Source organism: Huiozyma naganishii, chromosome 10, assembly GCF_000348985.1.
Source record: "Huiozyma naganishii CBS 8797 chromosome 10, complete genome".
Taxonomy (NCBI): domain Eukaryota; kingdom Fungi; phylum Ascomycota; class Saccharomycetes; order Saccharomycetales; family Saccharomycetaceae; genus Huiozyma; species Huiozyma naganishii.
This window is the reverse complement of record NC_035931.1, coordinates 409188-427457: the sequence shown is the minus strand read 5'-3', so window position 1 is coordinate 427457 and position 18270 is coordinate 409188. Positions and strand designations below refer to the sequence as shown.

Here is an 18270-nt window from a genome sequence, read left to right as displayed (position 1 = left end):
CAGCCAAGAGTAGCGAGTTGATCAGTACAGCTCACCTCTCCAGGTACACGTTTGAATCTATTCACGAGACAAACTATAGCAAAGCCACGGCCACAGCAGCTAGAGCGCCCATGAAGCTGGATGCTGGAGCGACTTGAGCGACGGCAGCACCCTTGGATTTCTTGGAGGCTGACGAGCTGGAGGACACACCACTGACAGAGGCAGCTGCGTTGGCAGCGGAAGTGGAAGCACTATCGGAGGCGGAGCTCTTGCTTGAAGAGGATGTCTTGGTAGAGGAGGACACAACGGAGCTCTTTGAGGAGATGGAGGAAGACTTGGCGCCGTTCTTACAAGAGAAGGAGTCACCCTGGATAGCACCCTTGCTCTGTAGTTTTTTGAATGGGTCACAGCTGAAGTTACCTGAGGAGGTTTGGAAAGTGGCGTCACCTCTGACAGATTTCAAAGCTGGCAAGTCCAATTCTGTGTAGTTACCCGTGACGATGATGGCACCGCCAACGGTAGCCACTTCTTTGAAACCGTCGATGTTTCTCAACTTGGTGTTGTTAGCGATGACGAAACCACCACCGATGGAGGTCAAGTTTGATGCCTTGACGGTGGTCAATTGGTCGTTGGAGGTCAGGAAGAAAGTCTGGCCGACTTTAGTCAATTTGGACAGAGTCAAGTTGGAGATCGAGTTGTTGATGAACCCGAGGGAGGCGTTGACGGTTTGCAACTTGGAGAAGGAAGCGCTTTGCACGTCTCTCAAGGTGATGTTGTTTGCCCATAGCAGCTGGTTGAAGGCGACTTGAGCTGCTTCACCGTTGAACGAGAACTGCAAAGAGCTGGCGACGGTCTCTAGCGAGGAATCGAAGGAGGTCAAGTACCTGTTGTTGTTGATGTTCAACTCGCTGACTTTCTTCAAAGTAGCGAACCCGTCGACGGTCTCCAGAGAGGTGTCTGAGATCAGAATATTGTTAGCACTCTGGATGTTGGACCCGAAAGTCGAGATTGCTGGCAGGGTGACCATGCTGATGGTGTCGACTTCCTCCAAGGACCCGAAGGAGGCCCCCGTCAAGATGGTCAAGTCCTGCATGGACAGGGAACCCGTGATCTTCTTGACTTTGTCGGCGGCGAAGTTGGACAGCGACGTGGCGTTCTTGATGGTCAACGACCCGTCGATCTCCTCGACGTTCGCGAGAGCGGCGGACCCCAAGTCACCCGTGATGGTTAAGTTACCGACGATCACGGGACACCCAGCCAGCTTGTCCAGGTCGGCCTGGGAGGTAGCGGTGGCCTTGGCCCCGATGCTGCACCCGGAGGCGACGCTGGCGGTGGAGTTCCCTGCGGCCAAGACTGCGGGAGCCACTGCAGTGAGAGCAAGAGCGATGGAAGACTTCACTTGCATGTTTGTATCTGTACCGAAGTGCGTGTGCGTGTGTTAAGACCCCGGAAAGAAACACAAATCGGACGCAGATGGGGAAACACACTCACCACAACCAGACCGTCCCTCCCGCTGCGTCCCGTTGGTTTAAATACACGCGTGGTCCCTCCAGAGGAGAAACCTCAACGCACTCCAGCGAGACAGGACCTCGCCAAAACAGAGCCCACCGGCGCGCCCCTGCGGCACTTTCTGTGGTCGAGGACGAAACGACAACAAAACATTTCTTTTTTGCGAAAAAAACGCGAAAAAAAAAAAAGAAAAACACCGCGTGCCTGCGCCAAACGCGTTTTCTCTTGGACCCGGCCTCGACCACAGAAAGTGCCGCAGGGGCGGTCGCGTGCCTTGCTCATGCACGGCGCCCAAACGGGAAGCACAGAAACAGCCGCAGCAGAGGGGAGTGCACACGGCCCAAACAGGAAACCGGGCAGCTGTTTTGTGGGGCCCACCTCCCAGTGGTATGTATAGCTCCAGAAGCGCTACACACACGCACACCGGGTGTACCTCTGCCATCCTCGAAGGGCAGCGGACTAGACTAGGGTCGAGCGCGAGGGGTTGTCTATAGTTTACTGATCTACATCTATATCTACATATGTCGTACGGGAACACTGACTCTGCAGCGGGCCTGCTGCTGAGGCAGTTCAGAGAGTTGCGGGACCCGCGGCGGAGAATGCCCTGCTTCCACATCGAGCTGGTCGAGAAATCAAACATCTTCGAGTGGGAAGTCGGGTTCATGGTCACGAACGAGGACTCCATCTACCACGGCGCGTACCTGACCGGGCTGCTGTGCTTCCCGCGGAACTTCCCCTTCTCCCCGCCCACTTTCCTTTTCTGCCCGCCCATCTACCACCCGAACGTGTTTTCGAACGGCTCTCTGTGTATCTCCATCCTGCACGAGTGCGGCGACGACACAAACGAGGAGCCGGACTCGGAGACTTGGTCTCCGGTGCAAACGGTGGAGACTGTGCTGATCTCGATCATTTCCCTCCTGGACGACCCAAACGTGTCGTCCCCGGCAAACGTCGACGCTGCGGTAGAGTACAAGAACGCAAGACAGGAGTACAACAAGAGAGTGATCCTTGAAGTGGAGGCTTCCAAGAAAAATATGCCCCCCGGGATGGTCTACCCTGCATCGGCCGTCGATCCAAGTCCCACGTCCCTCCAGGAGAAAACCCCTGTAGAAGAGTTCTGGCAAGACGTCGACGACGACGACGACGGTGGCGGATTGCAGTTCGAAAGCGATTGACCCGCAGCCTCATCCACTATATAACGTACCCATATTCATCCATACTCATTTTGCATAACAGAAAAAATGTATCAAACATGAAAAAAGGCAAACAACTCAAGGTTCTGACGGACGCACACACTCACAGTGTATACATCTACTTAACAAGTTAGCGTCCAACACACAGCATGATCAACTCCAAAAATCTCAAAAACCTACTGTCAAACACGCTGGCCCCAGTGGAACTGGAATCCGTGCCCTTCTCCACGGACTCCCTGCAGTCCGCAGCACTGATATCGGTCGCAAACGGCGCTATAATATCGTACGCCAACACTGCCCAACCAGGAGACTCCGTATCGTCTTTGAACAACTTGAAGATGATGTGCCTTCTGTGCAAGGACAAGTGGTCAGAGGACGAGGCCGACTTGCAAAGCCAGTCTACAAAATGCTGCTACCGGTACCAGTGGCAGTTAGACCAGGGGAAACCGTACGAAACAAGGATATACACGTACGAGATCGAGGAACTGCGCGTCTGCTTGGCACACCTCCCTGAAAGCGACCTCATCTTGGTGCTCTTCGCCACGCAGGAGTACCCTTACGGCTTGCTCGTTTTAAAGCTGAAAAATTGTTTGAAAAGTTTTCAAAATATTTACGGCTACAAGTTAGGTTGAAAAGGGCCCGAGGGAGACAGAGCGCACACGCGCAGCAACAGAAGGTGCACCCTACAACAGAACATTCACATATATAAAAGCGTCTGTAAGGTTAGAAGTGAGAAAAGTAAAAGGCTCTTCAGAAATCATGGATGGGGAACTAGATGAACAAGTGGTCGATATACTGAGAGCAAATAAATCAATTGAGGACTTCATTAAATCGGGAAAGTCTTCCCAGTTGATCTGTGAAGGTGACACAATTTTGGAAGGTTCTATCTCCAATGACTCGTTCAAGACAAAAACCAAATGGGACTCGCTCATTGAATGGCAAAGAGAATGGAGGGGCAAGTTGAGAGACAGGAGAACAAACCTTGTACATCTAAACGAAAACGTACCCAAGAAGACACCATTGACAGTGAAAAAAAATTACGCTAAACAGAGACTGATCTACAAGAAGAAATTTCAAAAATTCGGAGCCGAGGTCGTGCCAACTTTCCACTCCAAAGTCAACTTTCTCGTTCTAAATACTGATGCAGATACGAAACCCATTATCAAAAACCCAACAGTGAAGATTTGGAATTTGGACAAAACTTCACGATTTTTCCAAAGGCTAGAGATAGACGCGAAAAAAATGGCAACTGCCGAGGAAGACGAGATAGGGGAAAGAAACTCTGATGTCCAATATTTCGATAAAGACCCACATGTTTACCTTTACGACATTCTGCAGGATTACAGACCCTTGATATGTCTACGGTGGACGATCGAGGAGCTTAATTCCAAAGACGACTTACCGTATCCAACTCTAACATCTTTGGGGAGTTACGGAGCTTGCCCATTCAATCGACGAAATAAATCTAGTGAGACAAATCACAACACGGTTAGGAAAAGATACTTGAGGGATGCCTTCAACAAAAAGTATGCGCGGAAACTGAAAATTCTGTACCAGAAGCAAGCAAAACCGGCAGAGTCCCTGTTGCCGGCGCATTATGACGAAGTTGCTTGTTTAGAAATACCCCACAACAGTCGTGATTCTAGCAAACTATTCAATGAGTTAGAGTCTCGCATGCTGAAGAGAAGGCAGTCTTCGAATTTCAAGTTTATGAGTTTCACTGAGAGAGATGATGGGATGGTTCGCATGAAAGCTGATACTGGAGTCACAAGAGATGAATTAGCGGATATATACGAGGAAGACGACTCCGATGATGACCGTTACACAAATAGCACTTCCGAAACTGAGGCTGGTAGTGATGAGAAGCCACTATCCTCGTCATGCAACTTCCAAACGAGAACAGATTTGGTAAATGGAGTTAATGCAAGCATACACACCATTTCAGACACCAAATGTGTTGAACTCTCCTCGGCACCGAAAGAATACAACTATTGTGAAAACTGTTCTATGAAATATAACGATTTGAAAGAACATAGAAACACTGTATCGCATACAGAATTTTCCAATGATAATTCCAAATTCGCTGTACTAGATGCATTTTTGAGTCGGTTCGTTAAAAGTTGATACCCTTCTCCCCCCCCTCTTTTTCACTAATTAACGTAAATGACAAAGTTTCAGCAAATAACATGTATAGTTGTGTCTACTTTATTTGTAGATATATACTTTGGTTCAATTATAATGTCCATGTAATGGGAAAAAATAAGATGCAGGGATCCAAAGACGAGCGCAAAAACACGCACGCATAGACACTCGTTATCTGATTACATTAGCAATCGGAGAGTTCGTTGTAATCGTCTGGAAGAAGCTGTTTTGAACTGGGTTTCGTTGTGGTGATTTCTCCATTGGGTAACATGTACGCGCCTGAAGGTAGTTTGAAATGCAACTTATAATGTCGAAACATATTTGACTTCGCATTGAAGGATTTATGACAATTTTCGTAGGGACAAACATACGGCTTGAAACCAGTATGTATATTTGAATGTGTGGCCAATGAAGAAGGCCTCCTAAAGCCCTTGCCACAGACACAGCATTTGAATTTTCTTTTGTTCTCGATATTTGGTGCCAAGTTATTGCAGGCACATTCAGCAGTACCCTGTTCCACGGCAGCAGCCGATGCCCTTCGCTTGACGTCGTTTGTGGGACAATCTGTCAGTACTGAGGAGGCCGAAGAATCTGCTGAACCTGGTAATCGGAACGTAGGAGAGATATTAACCGAATTTCGCCGCGACACTTGAGGCCGGAATGGAGGCGTCACATCAGGCGAATCCTGCCGCCTGGGAGTTCCATAGTTATCGAATGAGATCTCGCACGATTTTTTGTCGGAATTCCCACTTGCCAAAGTTGCGGAAGAGTCTAACAAAGAGTCGACTGTTTTCGTAATAGGGTCTTTGATACCGCTATCCATGTATGACGAAAAATTTGGGATTGCTTCTAATCCGAGAGGCATATGTTCTGACACGATGGAGGATGTTTCCTCCACCTGGGGGCACATAAAATTGTAAAACGGGTCCTTAGAATCGTTCAGTGGATTGACAGAATCTGATCCGTTATAGACGGGGAAAAAATCCACATCTGGAGGGAAAAGTGTGTCCTCAAAACTGATCCCCTTTATGGAATTGGTCTGGGACACAGCGTCGAAAGTCTCTGCGATCCGCATCCTTAAGATTTTATTTTATGCACAAGCCAAAAAATGATGCTATATCCGAATAATAATTATCTCACAAACTGGACAAATATATATTGACAGTCGGGTCAACCGGGCGATTTTTGAATGAGAATACTTTAAAAGTACAACACTTGTTCCCTAGTTGAAAAAGGAAGGAAAAAAATTAGTACAAACGAAACTGAATATAACGGGACAAGTAGATTCCCTTGAGGAAAGTCGAATTGTATTATATACCATGTCAGGCTGTTCTTCTTGCCAGAGCACCCTGATACGATTGGAAGATAGAGAGAGAAAAAAAGATAAATCGGTAACAACAAAACAATCGAAAGAAACAGTTGGCTGTTAATCTATTATTCAGTCCGCCTTTTTCTCTTCCTTGTATTTCAAGGCCCATCCCCATATCGTAGGCATACCCCCTCCTTCCATGCATGTATTGTCAGAAGGATTTCGAAGCCTCTAAATGACTCAGAACATGGAAGAGCTGCAGTATTCCCGTGCACTCTGTTTTCTGTGCGACGGACTCGCATTGCGGGCTTTAAGGTACAAGTTATCTGACAGAACAATAGCTTCGACGATATATAGTTGCAAAGTCAAGTGAACACGGGAAGAATAGAGTTGGGAAAAAAGAAAGGAGACGTTGCGGGGATTGTACTCGTGCCCGATTAAGTAACTTTTTGCAAACAGCGTTGGTGTCCAAACGTTGCAAAAATTTTGTCTAGAACCCCAATTACCTCCTTTTGGGGAACGTACGCTCTTTCTGTGTGTTCTGGAGAACTGGAAGGCGGCGGGGTCTTCCCTTCACATTACTCCGGATAATTCTCCAGCGACGGAACGGAGACGGATAGCGTAAGACTGCGAGAAACTGCGCGCGGGCGTTTCACTGCGAAGAATAGTAGACTTTTCCCCAGGTTCCGCTTTGGGTATAGAAACCGTAAATCCGGGACCAGACCTCGAGAAAAGCAAACAAATTTGCTTGTGCGAGTGTTTCTGGGACAGCACTGCCACTTAGTTACAAATCGATTTGTCATCTTTCCGCTTTGGTCACATTTGTCCCTCTGTACCTGCTATTATGTTCCCCTTTTCACCGCCCTGTTTCATGCCCTTCCATCTTTATTTTTATCGGATCATGCAGGCACAGGGGAACGTTTTTGACTGGGAGGGGACGGTACGCTGGAATCCAGATTCAACCGAGTTTCTATGCCTCCCGCTCATCGCACAAGAGGGCAGAGAAGCAGGAGAGCTACGAAGCCCCCCTGCGAAACAGTAGTTCGTGACACGCTTAGATAACGTTTTCGACCGAAATATTTCCATGCGGGAAATCTGCTGTTGTTATCCATTCCGTCTACCCCGCAGATTCCTGTCTTACGCCCATTTCTCCCCGCATTTTAATGTTGTCATTATCACCACATACTTCTGATATGCACGGAAAATAGAGCGATTGTCCTGTTGACCATTATTTTCTATTCTACTCAATTTTACTCTATTGAATAATACATTTTTTAGAGACTTGCCACGTAGCAGAACCGATAGTTCCTTTGCTCAGAACAAACACTAGGTTCAATCACATACTGTAGACATCTGCCTTCAAGCGGCTGTGTTCGTTCCAAAGTCTGCAACAATGTGTTGTCGGGCTTTGCTATTTCATTGCTTGGCAAAATAGAAGACAATAGGCATCAGTAACAACGGTCATAACTTTATTAATGGGCGCAGTCCTGACAAACGAATGCTTTGTCGCTTCCCCACGGTGAATAAATTTCTTTTGTCGATATTTGTCCTTGTCTACAGCTGCATTTGGAAATAAAGTTCTGCGCACCTTTACTGCTCCCCAGAGGGGAAATTTGTATTGTTTTTGTCTCCCCAAATTGGGTTAATAAGACGACTTAACGTTTTTACGCGATGCGTTACTAATGTATTAAGTCAGCTTATGCAAAAGAATCGCATAGAGTTCAAAACTTATGACATATTTTATGTAAGGGAACCTCTGTCTTCATCGGATTTTTTGACGCGTGCTAACGAGAAACAGAAGGAAATATCCACGTTTTTTTATACCCTACTAAAAATAATCATTAGTCGGGAACGCAGCCAGAGGTTCTGTTCCTTCCGTTTCTTAACGACATCCCGCATGGTTTACTATCGTATTATTAGCTGAAATATGGAAAAATACAATAAAAAAGACACATCTATAACTCCACATACTGCTTACCATACACAAGCCCTTTGTCCCTGTTTGTAAACGTATAGTGTATGGGTGAGTATTCTAGCAGTTCATCGTACGCGGGGACCATTCTCCTACTCTCACCGTTACACATCGTAGTAGAATCAAACTCACCCCAATAGCACATTGCCACAATGCCTAGCACGTCCTCATCCGGCTTTGTTCCCGCATCTGCGTAGCCTGAAATGATTTTCGGGAACCACTCTATACCTATGTGGTAGAACTCCTTTCCAAAATCCAGTTTGTGCAGTTGCAGCTCGTCAATACCCTTATGCCATCTGAATTTCGTAGAGTTCGTTTTATTCACATTCAAATATACGGTAACCTCTTTCACTAGCGAGGAGCTACCAAACGTGTTGTTGAAATACAAAGTGCAAGCCCTATTTTCCTTAGAGTGGATTTTGATCTCTGCGTTCATAGGGGCATATTTCGAACGATTTTCATTTTTGTGGTCGTTCTGAAGAACTTCTATTGACATCATTTGCTGTTCTTCTCCTTGACTATCGCAATTCACCAAGTTTGACTTCAGACCCTGATAAGAACATGTTTGAGTCTCTTTGCTGCAGTGTACTTGCTCAGCCCTTTGTTTCACACTCGGCATATCCACAAGTACATCCTCCAAAAAACCAAGGTTGGAACCCACCCCTGTAACTTCAACGTTACCATTCAAGTTTTGACTAAATCTTATCTTCAAGGGAACTTCGCCAGTAAAAGGAGAGAGAATTATGGTTCTAACCAGCAAACCTGCAAAAACGAACAGCAACGCTGCAGTCATCTTAAACCCAACTTTCAGAAATGGCAACGTGGTAAAGCATAAAATGACTGCTCCTCCAAACAGAGTATTCCAAACCAACTGCATGGATGTTCTGGACTCAACCACCGTCTGTGATAATGCACTTAGAACCTCGACCAAGTTTTGGAAAAGCAGAACTAATACTGGAATCAGGATAATGAACTGGAAAATCCATTCATACTGGGTGTCCTTCACCAAACCGCCTTCGGCAGCACTAGCTGGTGGAACCAATATTTCGGTCCCTTCCGTTCTACTAGAAGAAAATGGTAGAAGGGGGGCTCTTTCATCGTCACCTGAATCACTAACAGAAACTGAATTCTGTCTCCCTTCAAGATTATTTGGTTGTTCGTTAACCGCTGGATTAGCTGAGGCAGTTTGCATGGGTGCAGGCACAATTGAGCCGTCTGGTGAATTATCTCTGACAGCCGTCTTTTTATAGCCAGGTGGTGATATCAAGGACGCAAGGTACTTGATGAATAGGGCACCTGATAGACTGACGAACAACATCGTCACAATGTAAATACCAGTAGTACCATAATCCGTAGTACGAAGCAGGTAAGTTGCATAGAGTAGCATACCCCAAACAACAAAATTTAGCTGCAGTAATGTAATATCCTTCATCAGCCTACTGGGCCAAAAGTATTCGAGAACGGACAGTAAAATTATGTTGATCAGAAGAAACTCGGATGCAAACATTAACAGCGGAGAGATATAGTCTCTGAATACAACGAAACGATTTACATCATACAGGAACAGTTCTGTAACAGTTAGAACTCCAATCGCAATAATGAAGGTTAGAGGCAGCCTTAACCATAAAAGTAGACCTGCCTCATTCAATTGATGTCGGCTATTGGTCAAAGTATGGAAAGGAATTAGCACAATCGGCACGAGAACGAGCAGAATGCAGTTAATTGCGAATAAAGATTTTGCACTGCAAGCGTAAAACTTCAAACCAGCGAAATCGAAGTAAATCGCTGGACTTGTGTTAAAGTTCGCATCTTCGGTAAACGTATTCATGTACTCAGTTAGCTGCCACGATGTATGCAACATGTGCCACAATGCCTCTTTAGAAGTATGCTTGACATCGTCATTTCCTGTATGGTACAGATCTCTCGGCTTGAAAAAAGCGATATCCCAACCTCTCAATCCACTAGCACTATATACCTTGTAGTCGGTTTCACTTCTAATCTGTCTTTGGTTGAAACCTTGCTGGAATATTGAATTCCCAAAAGGTTCAACTTTCACAGCATCCCTGTAAATTCTAGCTGTGGAAATGTCAGAGGTCCGAAGTAAGACACTTTTACTTCCTGTACCTGCACCCTCCAAATTTAGAAAGTAATTCACTAACTTTGACCATTTATGGTTTAGGAAATGCGTGGCACCTAACAAGCCAAATTCCTCATCGTTGTTGAAGTTGAATACCAAAGTTCTTTCAGGTTGGTTTTTGGAGTAATAGTCAAGTAGTGCTAACAACGACACGATACCTTTCCCGTCATCGGTAGCCCCATGGGATGTTGGAACAGAATCAAAATGTGCAGATAACAATAAGCCAGGTAACTGGCTGTTTTTACCAGTCAACTTTACCACAACGTTAGAAGATTCAAAATAAATAACGCGTGATTTTGTAGAACTAGCGTTAAAAGTGTCCGTTTGCTTAAAGATACTGGATGACTTGTCTGCCATATCATCTGAAACTGTTGCGAATGGACGCGTTTCCACTATATCGTTAATTCTCTCTAACAGATAATCATGGACCCTATCATTATCCCTAGATGTGTAAGGGTGATAGGAAAATGTAATATTCTGGAGATCCATCCAGGATTTATCTAAATGAGTTTTGATTAGCGATTTATCATTTGGTGAAGGGTATTTGTACCTAATCTGATCACTCACATAAAGAAGCGCCACCAGGCTGTAAGCAACCAAAATACATATACTCACGTTTGTCTTCCGATATCGAAAAGTAGCTCTGAGTGTGTTAAGAATGGACATTTTTGGAGACCAAACTGTAGCTTTATAGAATGGTTAAACTAGAGTTTAAGAAGTCTTGGAATGGAGTTGGATAGCGAACTAGGAAACAAGCTTGAATAGTGTCTAGCATCGATCGCTGAATACTACAAACTATTGATTGCCTTTAAAAGAAACAAACAAAAAGGTAAACAGATTAGGGTTTTCAAAGCCCTAACTAATTTTCCCCAAGCATTTCTCCATAATCAAAGCATTTTTCTAGTAGTTTGTTCAGGCGAGGGTCGAGGTTATGTAGATATTTCATCGTATATACTACCAGGTTTTACAAGTGCAAAACTTATCTGTCCCTTTAATTGGATTACTGCCTTAGATGTAACATCGTCACACAAGTCCTCCGTTTTGGCGGGATTTATATGGCGGTAACCGACAAGACATTTTCTGATTGTTCTGCTCCTGTTACTGGCCGCATGCGATTCTGATTCATTAATCACCTTCTGAGCCTCCAATGCACTGTTCCATTGACTTAACGAAGCTCTCTCTTTCCTTTCTAATTCATCAGCAGTTTCCATTTCCTGTTCTTCGATCAGTATATCTTCTCCGTTACCGTCACATGTACAAATCAAATCATGCGTATTGCTCAGCGTATCTGAGGATATCGTGAACAAATCCTTCAATTCCTCTTTGGTAAATAAGTCATCGTTTGAACCGCGTTTTGCAGTATCATTTGAATTGTCCAAAAACTTTTGGCTCAAACTATGCTTCATAAGTTGCCGCTGCAAAACTTTCTCATCAATACAGCCTGTAGTAACCAGTCTATATATGAAGCAGGGTTTCTTTTGCCCATCCCTATGAATTCTTGACATGGCTTGTAAATCGACGGAAGGGTTCCAATCATTATCAAATAAAATTAACCGAGAAGCGCCAATTAAGTTCAGTCCGACACCACCGGACTTCGCACTCAAAAGAAACGCAAAAACGGCTGGATTTTTGTTGAAGGAGTTTATTATAGCATCCCTTTCTTTCTGGGCAGTCGAACCGTCCAGTCGACAATAAACCATTTTATTTGAGTTCAAAACGTTTTGAATTATATCCAACGTTTGAGTGTAATTTGATACAATTACAACTTTCTCCTCCGACCCAGTAGTTCGTATTTGATTCAAAATAGCACTTAAAACCCTTAATTTCCCGGAATCCAAAGCACTCAGATACTGAATGTTTTTTTCTGGTGTTTTCAGTATTTTACAGTAATAAGGATCGTTTTTTAGCAACGAAGGAGAATTGCATATCTTTTTCATTAGAGTGATCAAGCCTAACGATGAATTAACGGTAAGGCTTCCAAAGTCGAGCTTTGAGTGATTCAGAATAGCATAAAAGACGTCAAGTTGGACTTTAGACGGTTTGCAAAATAGAATAACTTCTGTTTTAGGAGGAAGGTATTTGGTCAAGATATCATTCGTTCTCCTTAAAATGAAGGTGTTGGTGATTTCGATGATTTCTTTTGATCTTTCCTCACCTACTTCTTGGACATCATCGTTGAACTTGTTTGCAACGTCCCTAGCTCTTGTTATGGGCACAATGAATTTCCTCTTGAAATTATTGAAGCTCCCTAGTATCCCCGGATTGATAAAATCAATAATAGTGTAAAACTCAGTCAGATCATTTTGGATTGGGGTCCCAGACAGCAGCACCTTTCTTTTAACGTCGAGCTCCTTCAAGACGTTCAGAACCTTGGAAGAACTATTTTTCAATCGGTGACCCTCATCACAAACCAATAAATCAATTCGGTTCATGTTAATTTGTTTGGATTGCAATTCCTCAGAAAGATTCAGAAGTTTTTCATAACCAATAATCAAAACTTGGTACGTTCTTTGGACTCTCAGAAAGTTTTTCACGGCATTTCGATCCATATCTGGTGTGTTATTAGGATGCAATGTCAGCAAACCCACTCTATTATGTCCAAGCCACTTATGAAATTCTTTCGTCCAATTACCAATGAGTGTCACGGGGCAGACAATCAATACTTTTTTACATGTGCCTTGTAAAGGCACTCCAGATTGTGAACATTCGACTTTAGATGCGTACGGAGTTTGTTTCAGAAGTGTCCAAATCAGCGTAATAGTCATTAAAGTTTTCCCAAGACCCATGTCGTCTGCCAGCAAACATCCATTAATGTCAGAATCTTTTTCCAAAATCAAACTCCTATCTACAACGTCTAAAGGCACCTCTTTCGTCCTCAACAAGCCCATAACACAGTCATATATGAATTTAACACCTTCCCTTTGGTGATTCCGCATGTGCTTACCGAGCAACGGATCAACGATAACATCTACGTCTGCATCTTCAGATTTATTCATTATGATAGGATTTGGGATATTTGCAAGGTCGAACACGGGCAGATATTTCACAGCGTTTGTTTTATTAGGTGACTTTGTATTATTATTATTGGAAAGTGGGGTGAAAACTTTGGATTTGGGCATCACAGACTTGAATTTTGTTACTGTCTTTTTTGAAAACAGTTCAGATACTGGTATTCCTGAACTCCTTTCCCGGAGCTCCTCATCTTCCAGTCGACTCACCTTCTTTTTGTTACCTCGCGATGGGACAGGATTTTCATCTAGAGACGCCTTCAAAACCTGTTTCAAGGTGACGAGCTCGTCCTCCTTCGTCAATTCATGATCAAGCTGGACCTCCCAGCCGGATACTCTGAACAAAACGTTGTATATTTCCCCAGATTTCAGATCGTGAGATGGTACGGAGGTACCAATGCTTTGCCCATTGTCGTTGTAGAATACCAATTTTTTCCCCTCATTTTTTGAAACGGCGTAACCATCTCCCGCCCAAGTCTTCATCTTCTTATTTGATGGTTTTCTGTACATTGTAGTAAAACATATTGTCTCTGTTACATTTTTGGTATGTTGTTTCTGTGAGGGTGATATACTTACTTCAGACCTTACCTTCTTTGTGGGTAAGGATCTCACCACCGGCATGCTTCTTTTCAGCGTGGTGGAAGGTATCGAAGTAGATGCAATTTTCCTTGGAGCTTTGAAAGGCTGGTTTTTGTACTCCGGTAAATGCATGATTCTAAAGCAAAAACCGAGCCTACAGTAGTGTACAGTGTAGAATGCTTCAAAGACGAAGCTTGGTGGATGTGTAGCGCTCCAGGAACTTTAAACTGCCTTCTGCTATTCCCGCCCATCTCCTCTGCATCGCTCTTCACTTTCTCTCTTTCTTTTTTTTCCTCGTTTGTTCACGTGGAATCTCAAAACAGAAACAAGCGATGGTTTGAAGCAATGAAGAAGCGTTAAAGTATCGCTACTCGTCCTACACGTTTTGTACATAAATGTTTTGCCTGTCACAGGTGTGAGTGATGTTTTTGAGTCTTTGGTATCTCCGTCTTCAAAATATACGTATCTGTGGCTTCGTCGAGTTCCATGACGATCAAGCACCCATTGGGGAGCTTAGCTATAGTTTCAAACTCTTCGTACGTCCACCTAAACCATCGCATCAGGAACACGCGCAAGAATATATCGTGAGTTATGATCACGAACACATCGTTCCAGTCCCCGTCCCCTGATTCTGCATTCGTGCGAAAAGTCCTGAACATCGAATCATGGAAGTTTGCAACGCGGTTGAATACATCCGCGGCGCTCTCACCTTGCAAGAACCGGAAGAAGAACTCTCCATAGTGGCTCCTTAGACTCATCACGTCCTTCATTGTTTGAATATCTTTGAAATTACCAAAATCCTGTTCCCTCAACCGTGGATCCTCTCTAACTTTCAAGTCTATGAAGCGAGTGATTTCAGATTCCCCCTGAACGACATCATGTGACCACACAGCATGTTTCCTCTTCTTACAAGGGTTGAAAGAGACCTCTGCAGGACTCGTATCTCCATTGCATACCCCCTGTTTCAAAAAGTTGTATTTCTCAATCACGTCCAAAACACCCTTGGACGTTTCCCTAGCGCATTTGAAGGGGGATATATACACTGTCAAGTTCAATTTGTCCAGTTTTTGCGGATCGTAACCGGTACGCTGAGTGACCAGCCCGCTCAACGACTGGTCTTCTACCTTCTTGAAGTGGTAACCCTGTGCTACACTGTCGACACCATCCAGGTTCAGCGTTTTGAGTAAGGCCAGTCCACTAAGTATTGACTGTTCCCTGCCGACCTCTGTTAGACCAATCAAATGCGCCGGAACCTTCGTAATCACCTCCTCATTCTCGTTCCATTCGCTAGTTCCGTGTCTTATTAGGACTATCAGTTTCGGTTTATTGTTGACTGTCATCGATCTGGCCGTCTGTCTGCTATTACCAGGGTCCAAATGCAGGGCACACGTCCTACCCTCGAGAAACTTTCTTTTCCCTTGAGTCTCACTTCCACTCTTTTTAGCCTTTTTCCAGGATCTGTCCCAAAAGGGGAAAAAGAGAGAAGCAGAAACCGGCACAGGCACGTGACGTGAAACTCTTTCCCGAAAGGGTAAGAGCGCGGCTGTGACACAAAAAGAGAGGAAAAAGAAACCAAAATCGCAGACTTGATTTTTTGATACCTCCGCATTTTGTGTCACAATTATTTTTTTTCTCTTCTGACGAATTGGGCCCTGAACATCGCCGTGCCGTCTTTTGCTTTCGCGCTGGTCGCCTCGTGAAGGGCACTGCACCCTGTCTGAGTCACTCGCATACAGAGGACGGATGGGGGGTGGGGGGGGAAGAATGGCAGAAGGAATGGAAGTATTACGGAAGCAAATTGATTATTGGATATTGGTGACGATTAAGCGATGCCCTTCTTTTCTCCCCTTCCCTTTTTTGCTCTCTCTTTTTTTTCTCTTTTTCTTGTCTGCTCTTCTTCATTTCTTGGTGCCTCGAATAATAGAGACGGTCTGCATATAAGAGTCGTGCTGTCTGATATTCTCTCCTTTGCAAGTCATCTCTTCCTTTCCCACTCTTCCTTACACGCAGCAGGGTAAAGCGCGTCGATCTTCCAAAATGGTTCTCGACACCTCTCGCTACAGTAATATTAGCTACTCCAATTCGAAGGACTCCAAGAATGACGGATTCGAGGTGAAAGATATCAGCGCGACTGTCTCGCCCGAGACGAACGTGATCACGGCGTCCTCCTCGGCATCGAATGAGGGTCCCGCAACACCACAGCCACAACTCGGAGTTGTTGCCTCATTTCTGGACTCATTCAAGAGGAAAGAGCACGATGACAGCACGGCTGGGGACGAGAACGACCTGAATAAAGCGATCAGGTCGAGACACCTGATCATGATCTCCTTGGGAACTGGGATCGGTACGGGTCTTCTGGTTGGGACAGGCAGTGTCCTGTCGCAGTCTGGCCCACTCGGGTTGATCATCGGGTATATAGTATCGTCGTTAATGGTGTTCTTGATCATACAGGCTGCCGGTGAATTGGGGATCGTGTACTCCAACGTCGTCGGTAATTTCACACGGTATCCAACCATCCTCGTCGATCCAGCATTTGGGTTCGCCATTTCTTTCCTTTACACCATACAGTGGATGATTGTGCTGCCCCTGCAGCTGGTAACCGCGGCAATGACCATCCAGTTCTGGAACGTCGGTGTCAACCTGGACGTGTTTGTGCTGGCGAGTTTTGTCGTCGTTGTGCTGATCAACTTGGGTGGTGCCCGCGGGTACGTCGAGGCAGAATTCTTTTGTAACCTGTGCAAGATCGTTATGCTTACCGGGTTTGTCATACTCGGAATCATCATAACAGCTGGCGGGATACCGAATGGACCGGACGGATACATTGGCGGGAAGTACTGGAGGAACCCTGGGCTGTTCGCGAACGGGTTCAAAGGTGTCTGTTCCGTGTTTTGTTACGCTGCCTTCAGTTACGGTGGTGTCGAGACGTTGGTTCTATCCGCTGCAGAGCAAAAAAACCCACTCAAGTCAATCCCAAGCGCCACGAAGAAAGTCATGTACAGGATCTTGTTCATCTACCTGCTCTCGCTAATCATTGTCTGCTTCCTAGTCCCCTACACGAGCCCGGATCTGATGGGTTCCTCCGGCAGTGGGTCACACTCGTCGCCGTTCGTGATTGCAATTGCGTCTCACGGTGTGAGCGTCGTACCGCATCTAATAAACGCTGTCATTCTAATATCTGTTCTCTCAGTGGCCAACTCCGCCCTTTACGTGGCCCCTCGTCTGTTACTGTCCCTTGCGCAGGGTGGTTCAGCGCCCAAATTCTTGAACTACATCGACAAGCGTGGTAGGCCGACCACTTGCACACTGGTGGTTGTACTATTCGGCATGATAGGGTTTGTTGCCGCCAGCGACAAGCGGGAAGTCGTGTTTACTTGGTTGTTGAGTATCTCAGGGCTGGGCCAGATATTCATCTGGATATCCATCTGCGTATCGCACATCCGTTTCAGGGACGCGATGAGGGTACAAGGCCACCCACTTACGGAGATCGCATACAAGGCGCAAACGGGGTACTGGGGGTCCTACGTTGCGATTGCTCTGGCGCTGTTTGTGCTGGTCTGCCAGTTCTGGGTCGCTATTGCACCAGTCGGCGCACACGGCAAACTAGATGCGACAAACTTCTTCCAGAACTACCTTGCCTTCCCAGTGGTGCTCTGCGCGTACCTTGGGTTCAAAGTATACTACAAGCAATGGCAATTGCTAATACCAGCGGACAAGATCGAACTGGACAACAACAGAAACGTCTACGTGCCAGAAGAAGCCCTGGAGGACAAGCCCCTAGAGTAAGTATAGCCGCTCCTCACCGATGCAATACAAGAATAAGAGAGATAGACACTGCCATAGTACACTATCTCCAGAGAGCGTTTCCCGCTCGGGCGGGTCGCAACCGGAGAAAAGAGCCGAAAATATAAAAAGAAAAGAAAATGCAATTACCAGTCACGTTTTTAATTTCTGTTTATTTCTTTTTTTTTGCCGCGACGGCACGGCACGCCACTTTCCGCATTGGGAAATCGATGCCGCTTTGGGTCAAGAGAGTGAGGCAAGACTGGAGGCACAATAGCGGGTGACTGGGGAAGGCCGTATTACATACGCACCCGAGAGCGGCCCGGTCTCGGGGCGCAAAGAGGACCGAGGCAATGCCGGACCCGCCCATTTTCTACGTTGCCCGTTTGCGCACCCCCATATTCCACACCCCCAGCTGTACAGCTATGTGTCACACTTCACCGTTAAAGGACTTCTTTATTTCCCCAGCTGCCACGGGGTCCTCATTATCGTATTTCTTTTTTGCATTTTTTTTTCATTTCTTTTTGGCGTCTTCTGCAAGTAGGCCCTGTAGCGCTCGCTCTCGAGATGGGAGAATGCCGAAAGACTCAGCTCTGCGATGCCCTTTCCCTCGCTGCCTCGTTACAGTCTCATATATAAGAATATATACTTGGTAAAAGTTT

General features: G+C 45.5%; 9 protein-coding genes across 9 annotated transcripts; 4 read left to right on the top strand and 5 right to left on the bottom strand.

The window, feature by feature from the left end:
• Positions 1-73: 73 nt before the first annotated feature.
• Positions 74-1384, bottom strand: ECM33 (Ecm33p; the record flags this gene model as incomplete). Its single annotated transcript, XM_022610239.1, has 1 exon — positions 74-1384. One exon carries the CDS (start codon positions 1382-1384, stop codon positions 74-76), a length of 1311 nt encoding a protein of 436 aa, XP_022466555.1.
• A 625-nt stretch (positions 1385-2009) lies between these two features.
• KNAG0J02280 (uncharacterized protein) lies at positions 2010-2663 on the top strand (the record flags this gene model as incomplete). The annotated part of the gene is made up of 1 exon (XM_022610238.1): positions 2010-2663. One exon carries the CDS (start codon positions 2010-2012, stop codon positions 2661-2663), a length of 654 nt encoding a protein of 217 aa, XP_022466554.1.
• A 167-nt stretch (positions 2664-2830) lies between these two features.
• SLM4 (Slm4p) lies at positions 2831-3313 on the top strand (the record flags this gene model as incomplete). Its single annotated transcript, XM_022610237.1, has 1 exon — positions 2831-3313. The coding sequence occupies one exon, from the start codon at positions 2831-2833 to the stop codon at positions 3311-3313; it is 483 nt and encodes a 160-aa protein (XP_022466553.1).
• A 127-nt stretch (positions 3314-3440) lies between these two features.
• On the top strand, positions 3441-4805 carry KNAG0J02260 (uncharacterized protein; the record flags this gene model as incomplete). Its single annotated transcript, XM_022610236.1, has 1 exon — positions 3441-4805. The coding sequence occupies one exon, from the start codon at positions 3441-3443 to the stop codon at positions 4803-4805; it is 1365 nt and encodes a 454-aa protein (XP_022466552.1).
• Positions 4806-5007: 202 nt separating this feature from the next.
• KNAG0J02250 (C2H2-type zinc finger protein) lies at positions 5008-5898 on the bottom strand (the record flags this gene model as incomplete). The annotated part of the gene is made up of 1 exon (XM_022610235.1): positions 5008-5898. The coding sequence occupies one exon, from the start codon at positions 5896-5898 to the stop codon at positions 5008-5010; it is 891 nt and encodes a 296-aa protein (XP_022466551.1).
• A 2189-nt stretch (positions 5899-8087) lies between these two features.
• On the bottom strand, positions 8088-10907 carry PFF1 (Pff1p; the record flags this gene model as incomplete). The annotated part of the gene is made up of 1 exon (XM_022610234.1): positions 8088-10907. One exon carries the CDS (start codon positions 10905-10907, stop codon positions 8088-8090), a length of 2820 nt encoding a protein of 939 aa, XP_022466550.1.
• A 263-nt stretch (positions 10908-11170) lies between these two features.
• Positions 11171-13960, bottom strand: RDH54 (DNA-dependent ATPase RDH54; the record flags this gene model as incomplete). Its single annotated transcript, XM_022610233.1, has 1 exon — positions 11171-13960. One exon carries the CDS (start codon positions 13958-13960, stop codon positions 11171-11173), a length of 2790 nt encoding a protein of 929 aa, XP_022466549.1.
• A 275-nt stretch (positions 13961-14235) lies between these two features.
• Positions 14236-15168, bottom strand: KNAG0J02220 (histidine phosphatase family protein; the record flags this gene model as incomplete). Its single annotated transcript, XM_022610232.1, has 1 exon — positions 14236-15168. The coding sequence occupies one exon, from the start codon at positions 15166-15168 to the stop codon at positions 14236-14238; it is 933 nt and encodes a 310-aa protein (XP_022466548.1).
• A 697-nt stretch (positions 15169-15865) lies between these two features.
• TAT1 (amino acid transporter TAT1) lies at positions 15866-17611 on the top strand (the record flags this gene model as incomplete). The annotated part of the gene is made up of 1 exon (XM_022610231.1): positions 15866-17611. The coding sequence occupies one exon, from the start codon at positions 15866-15868 to the stop codon at positions 17609-17611; it is 1746 nt and encodes a 581-aa protein (XP_022466547.1).
• Between the last annotated feature and the right edge of the window lie 659 nt (positions 17612-18270).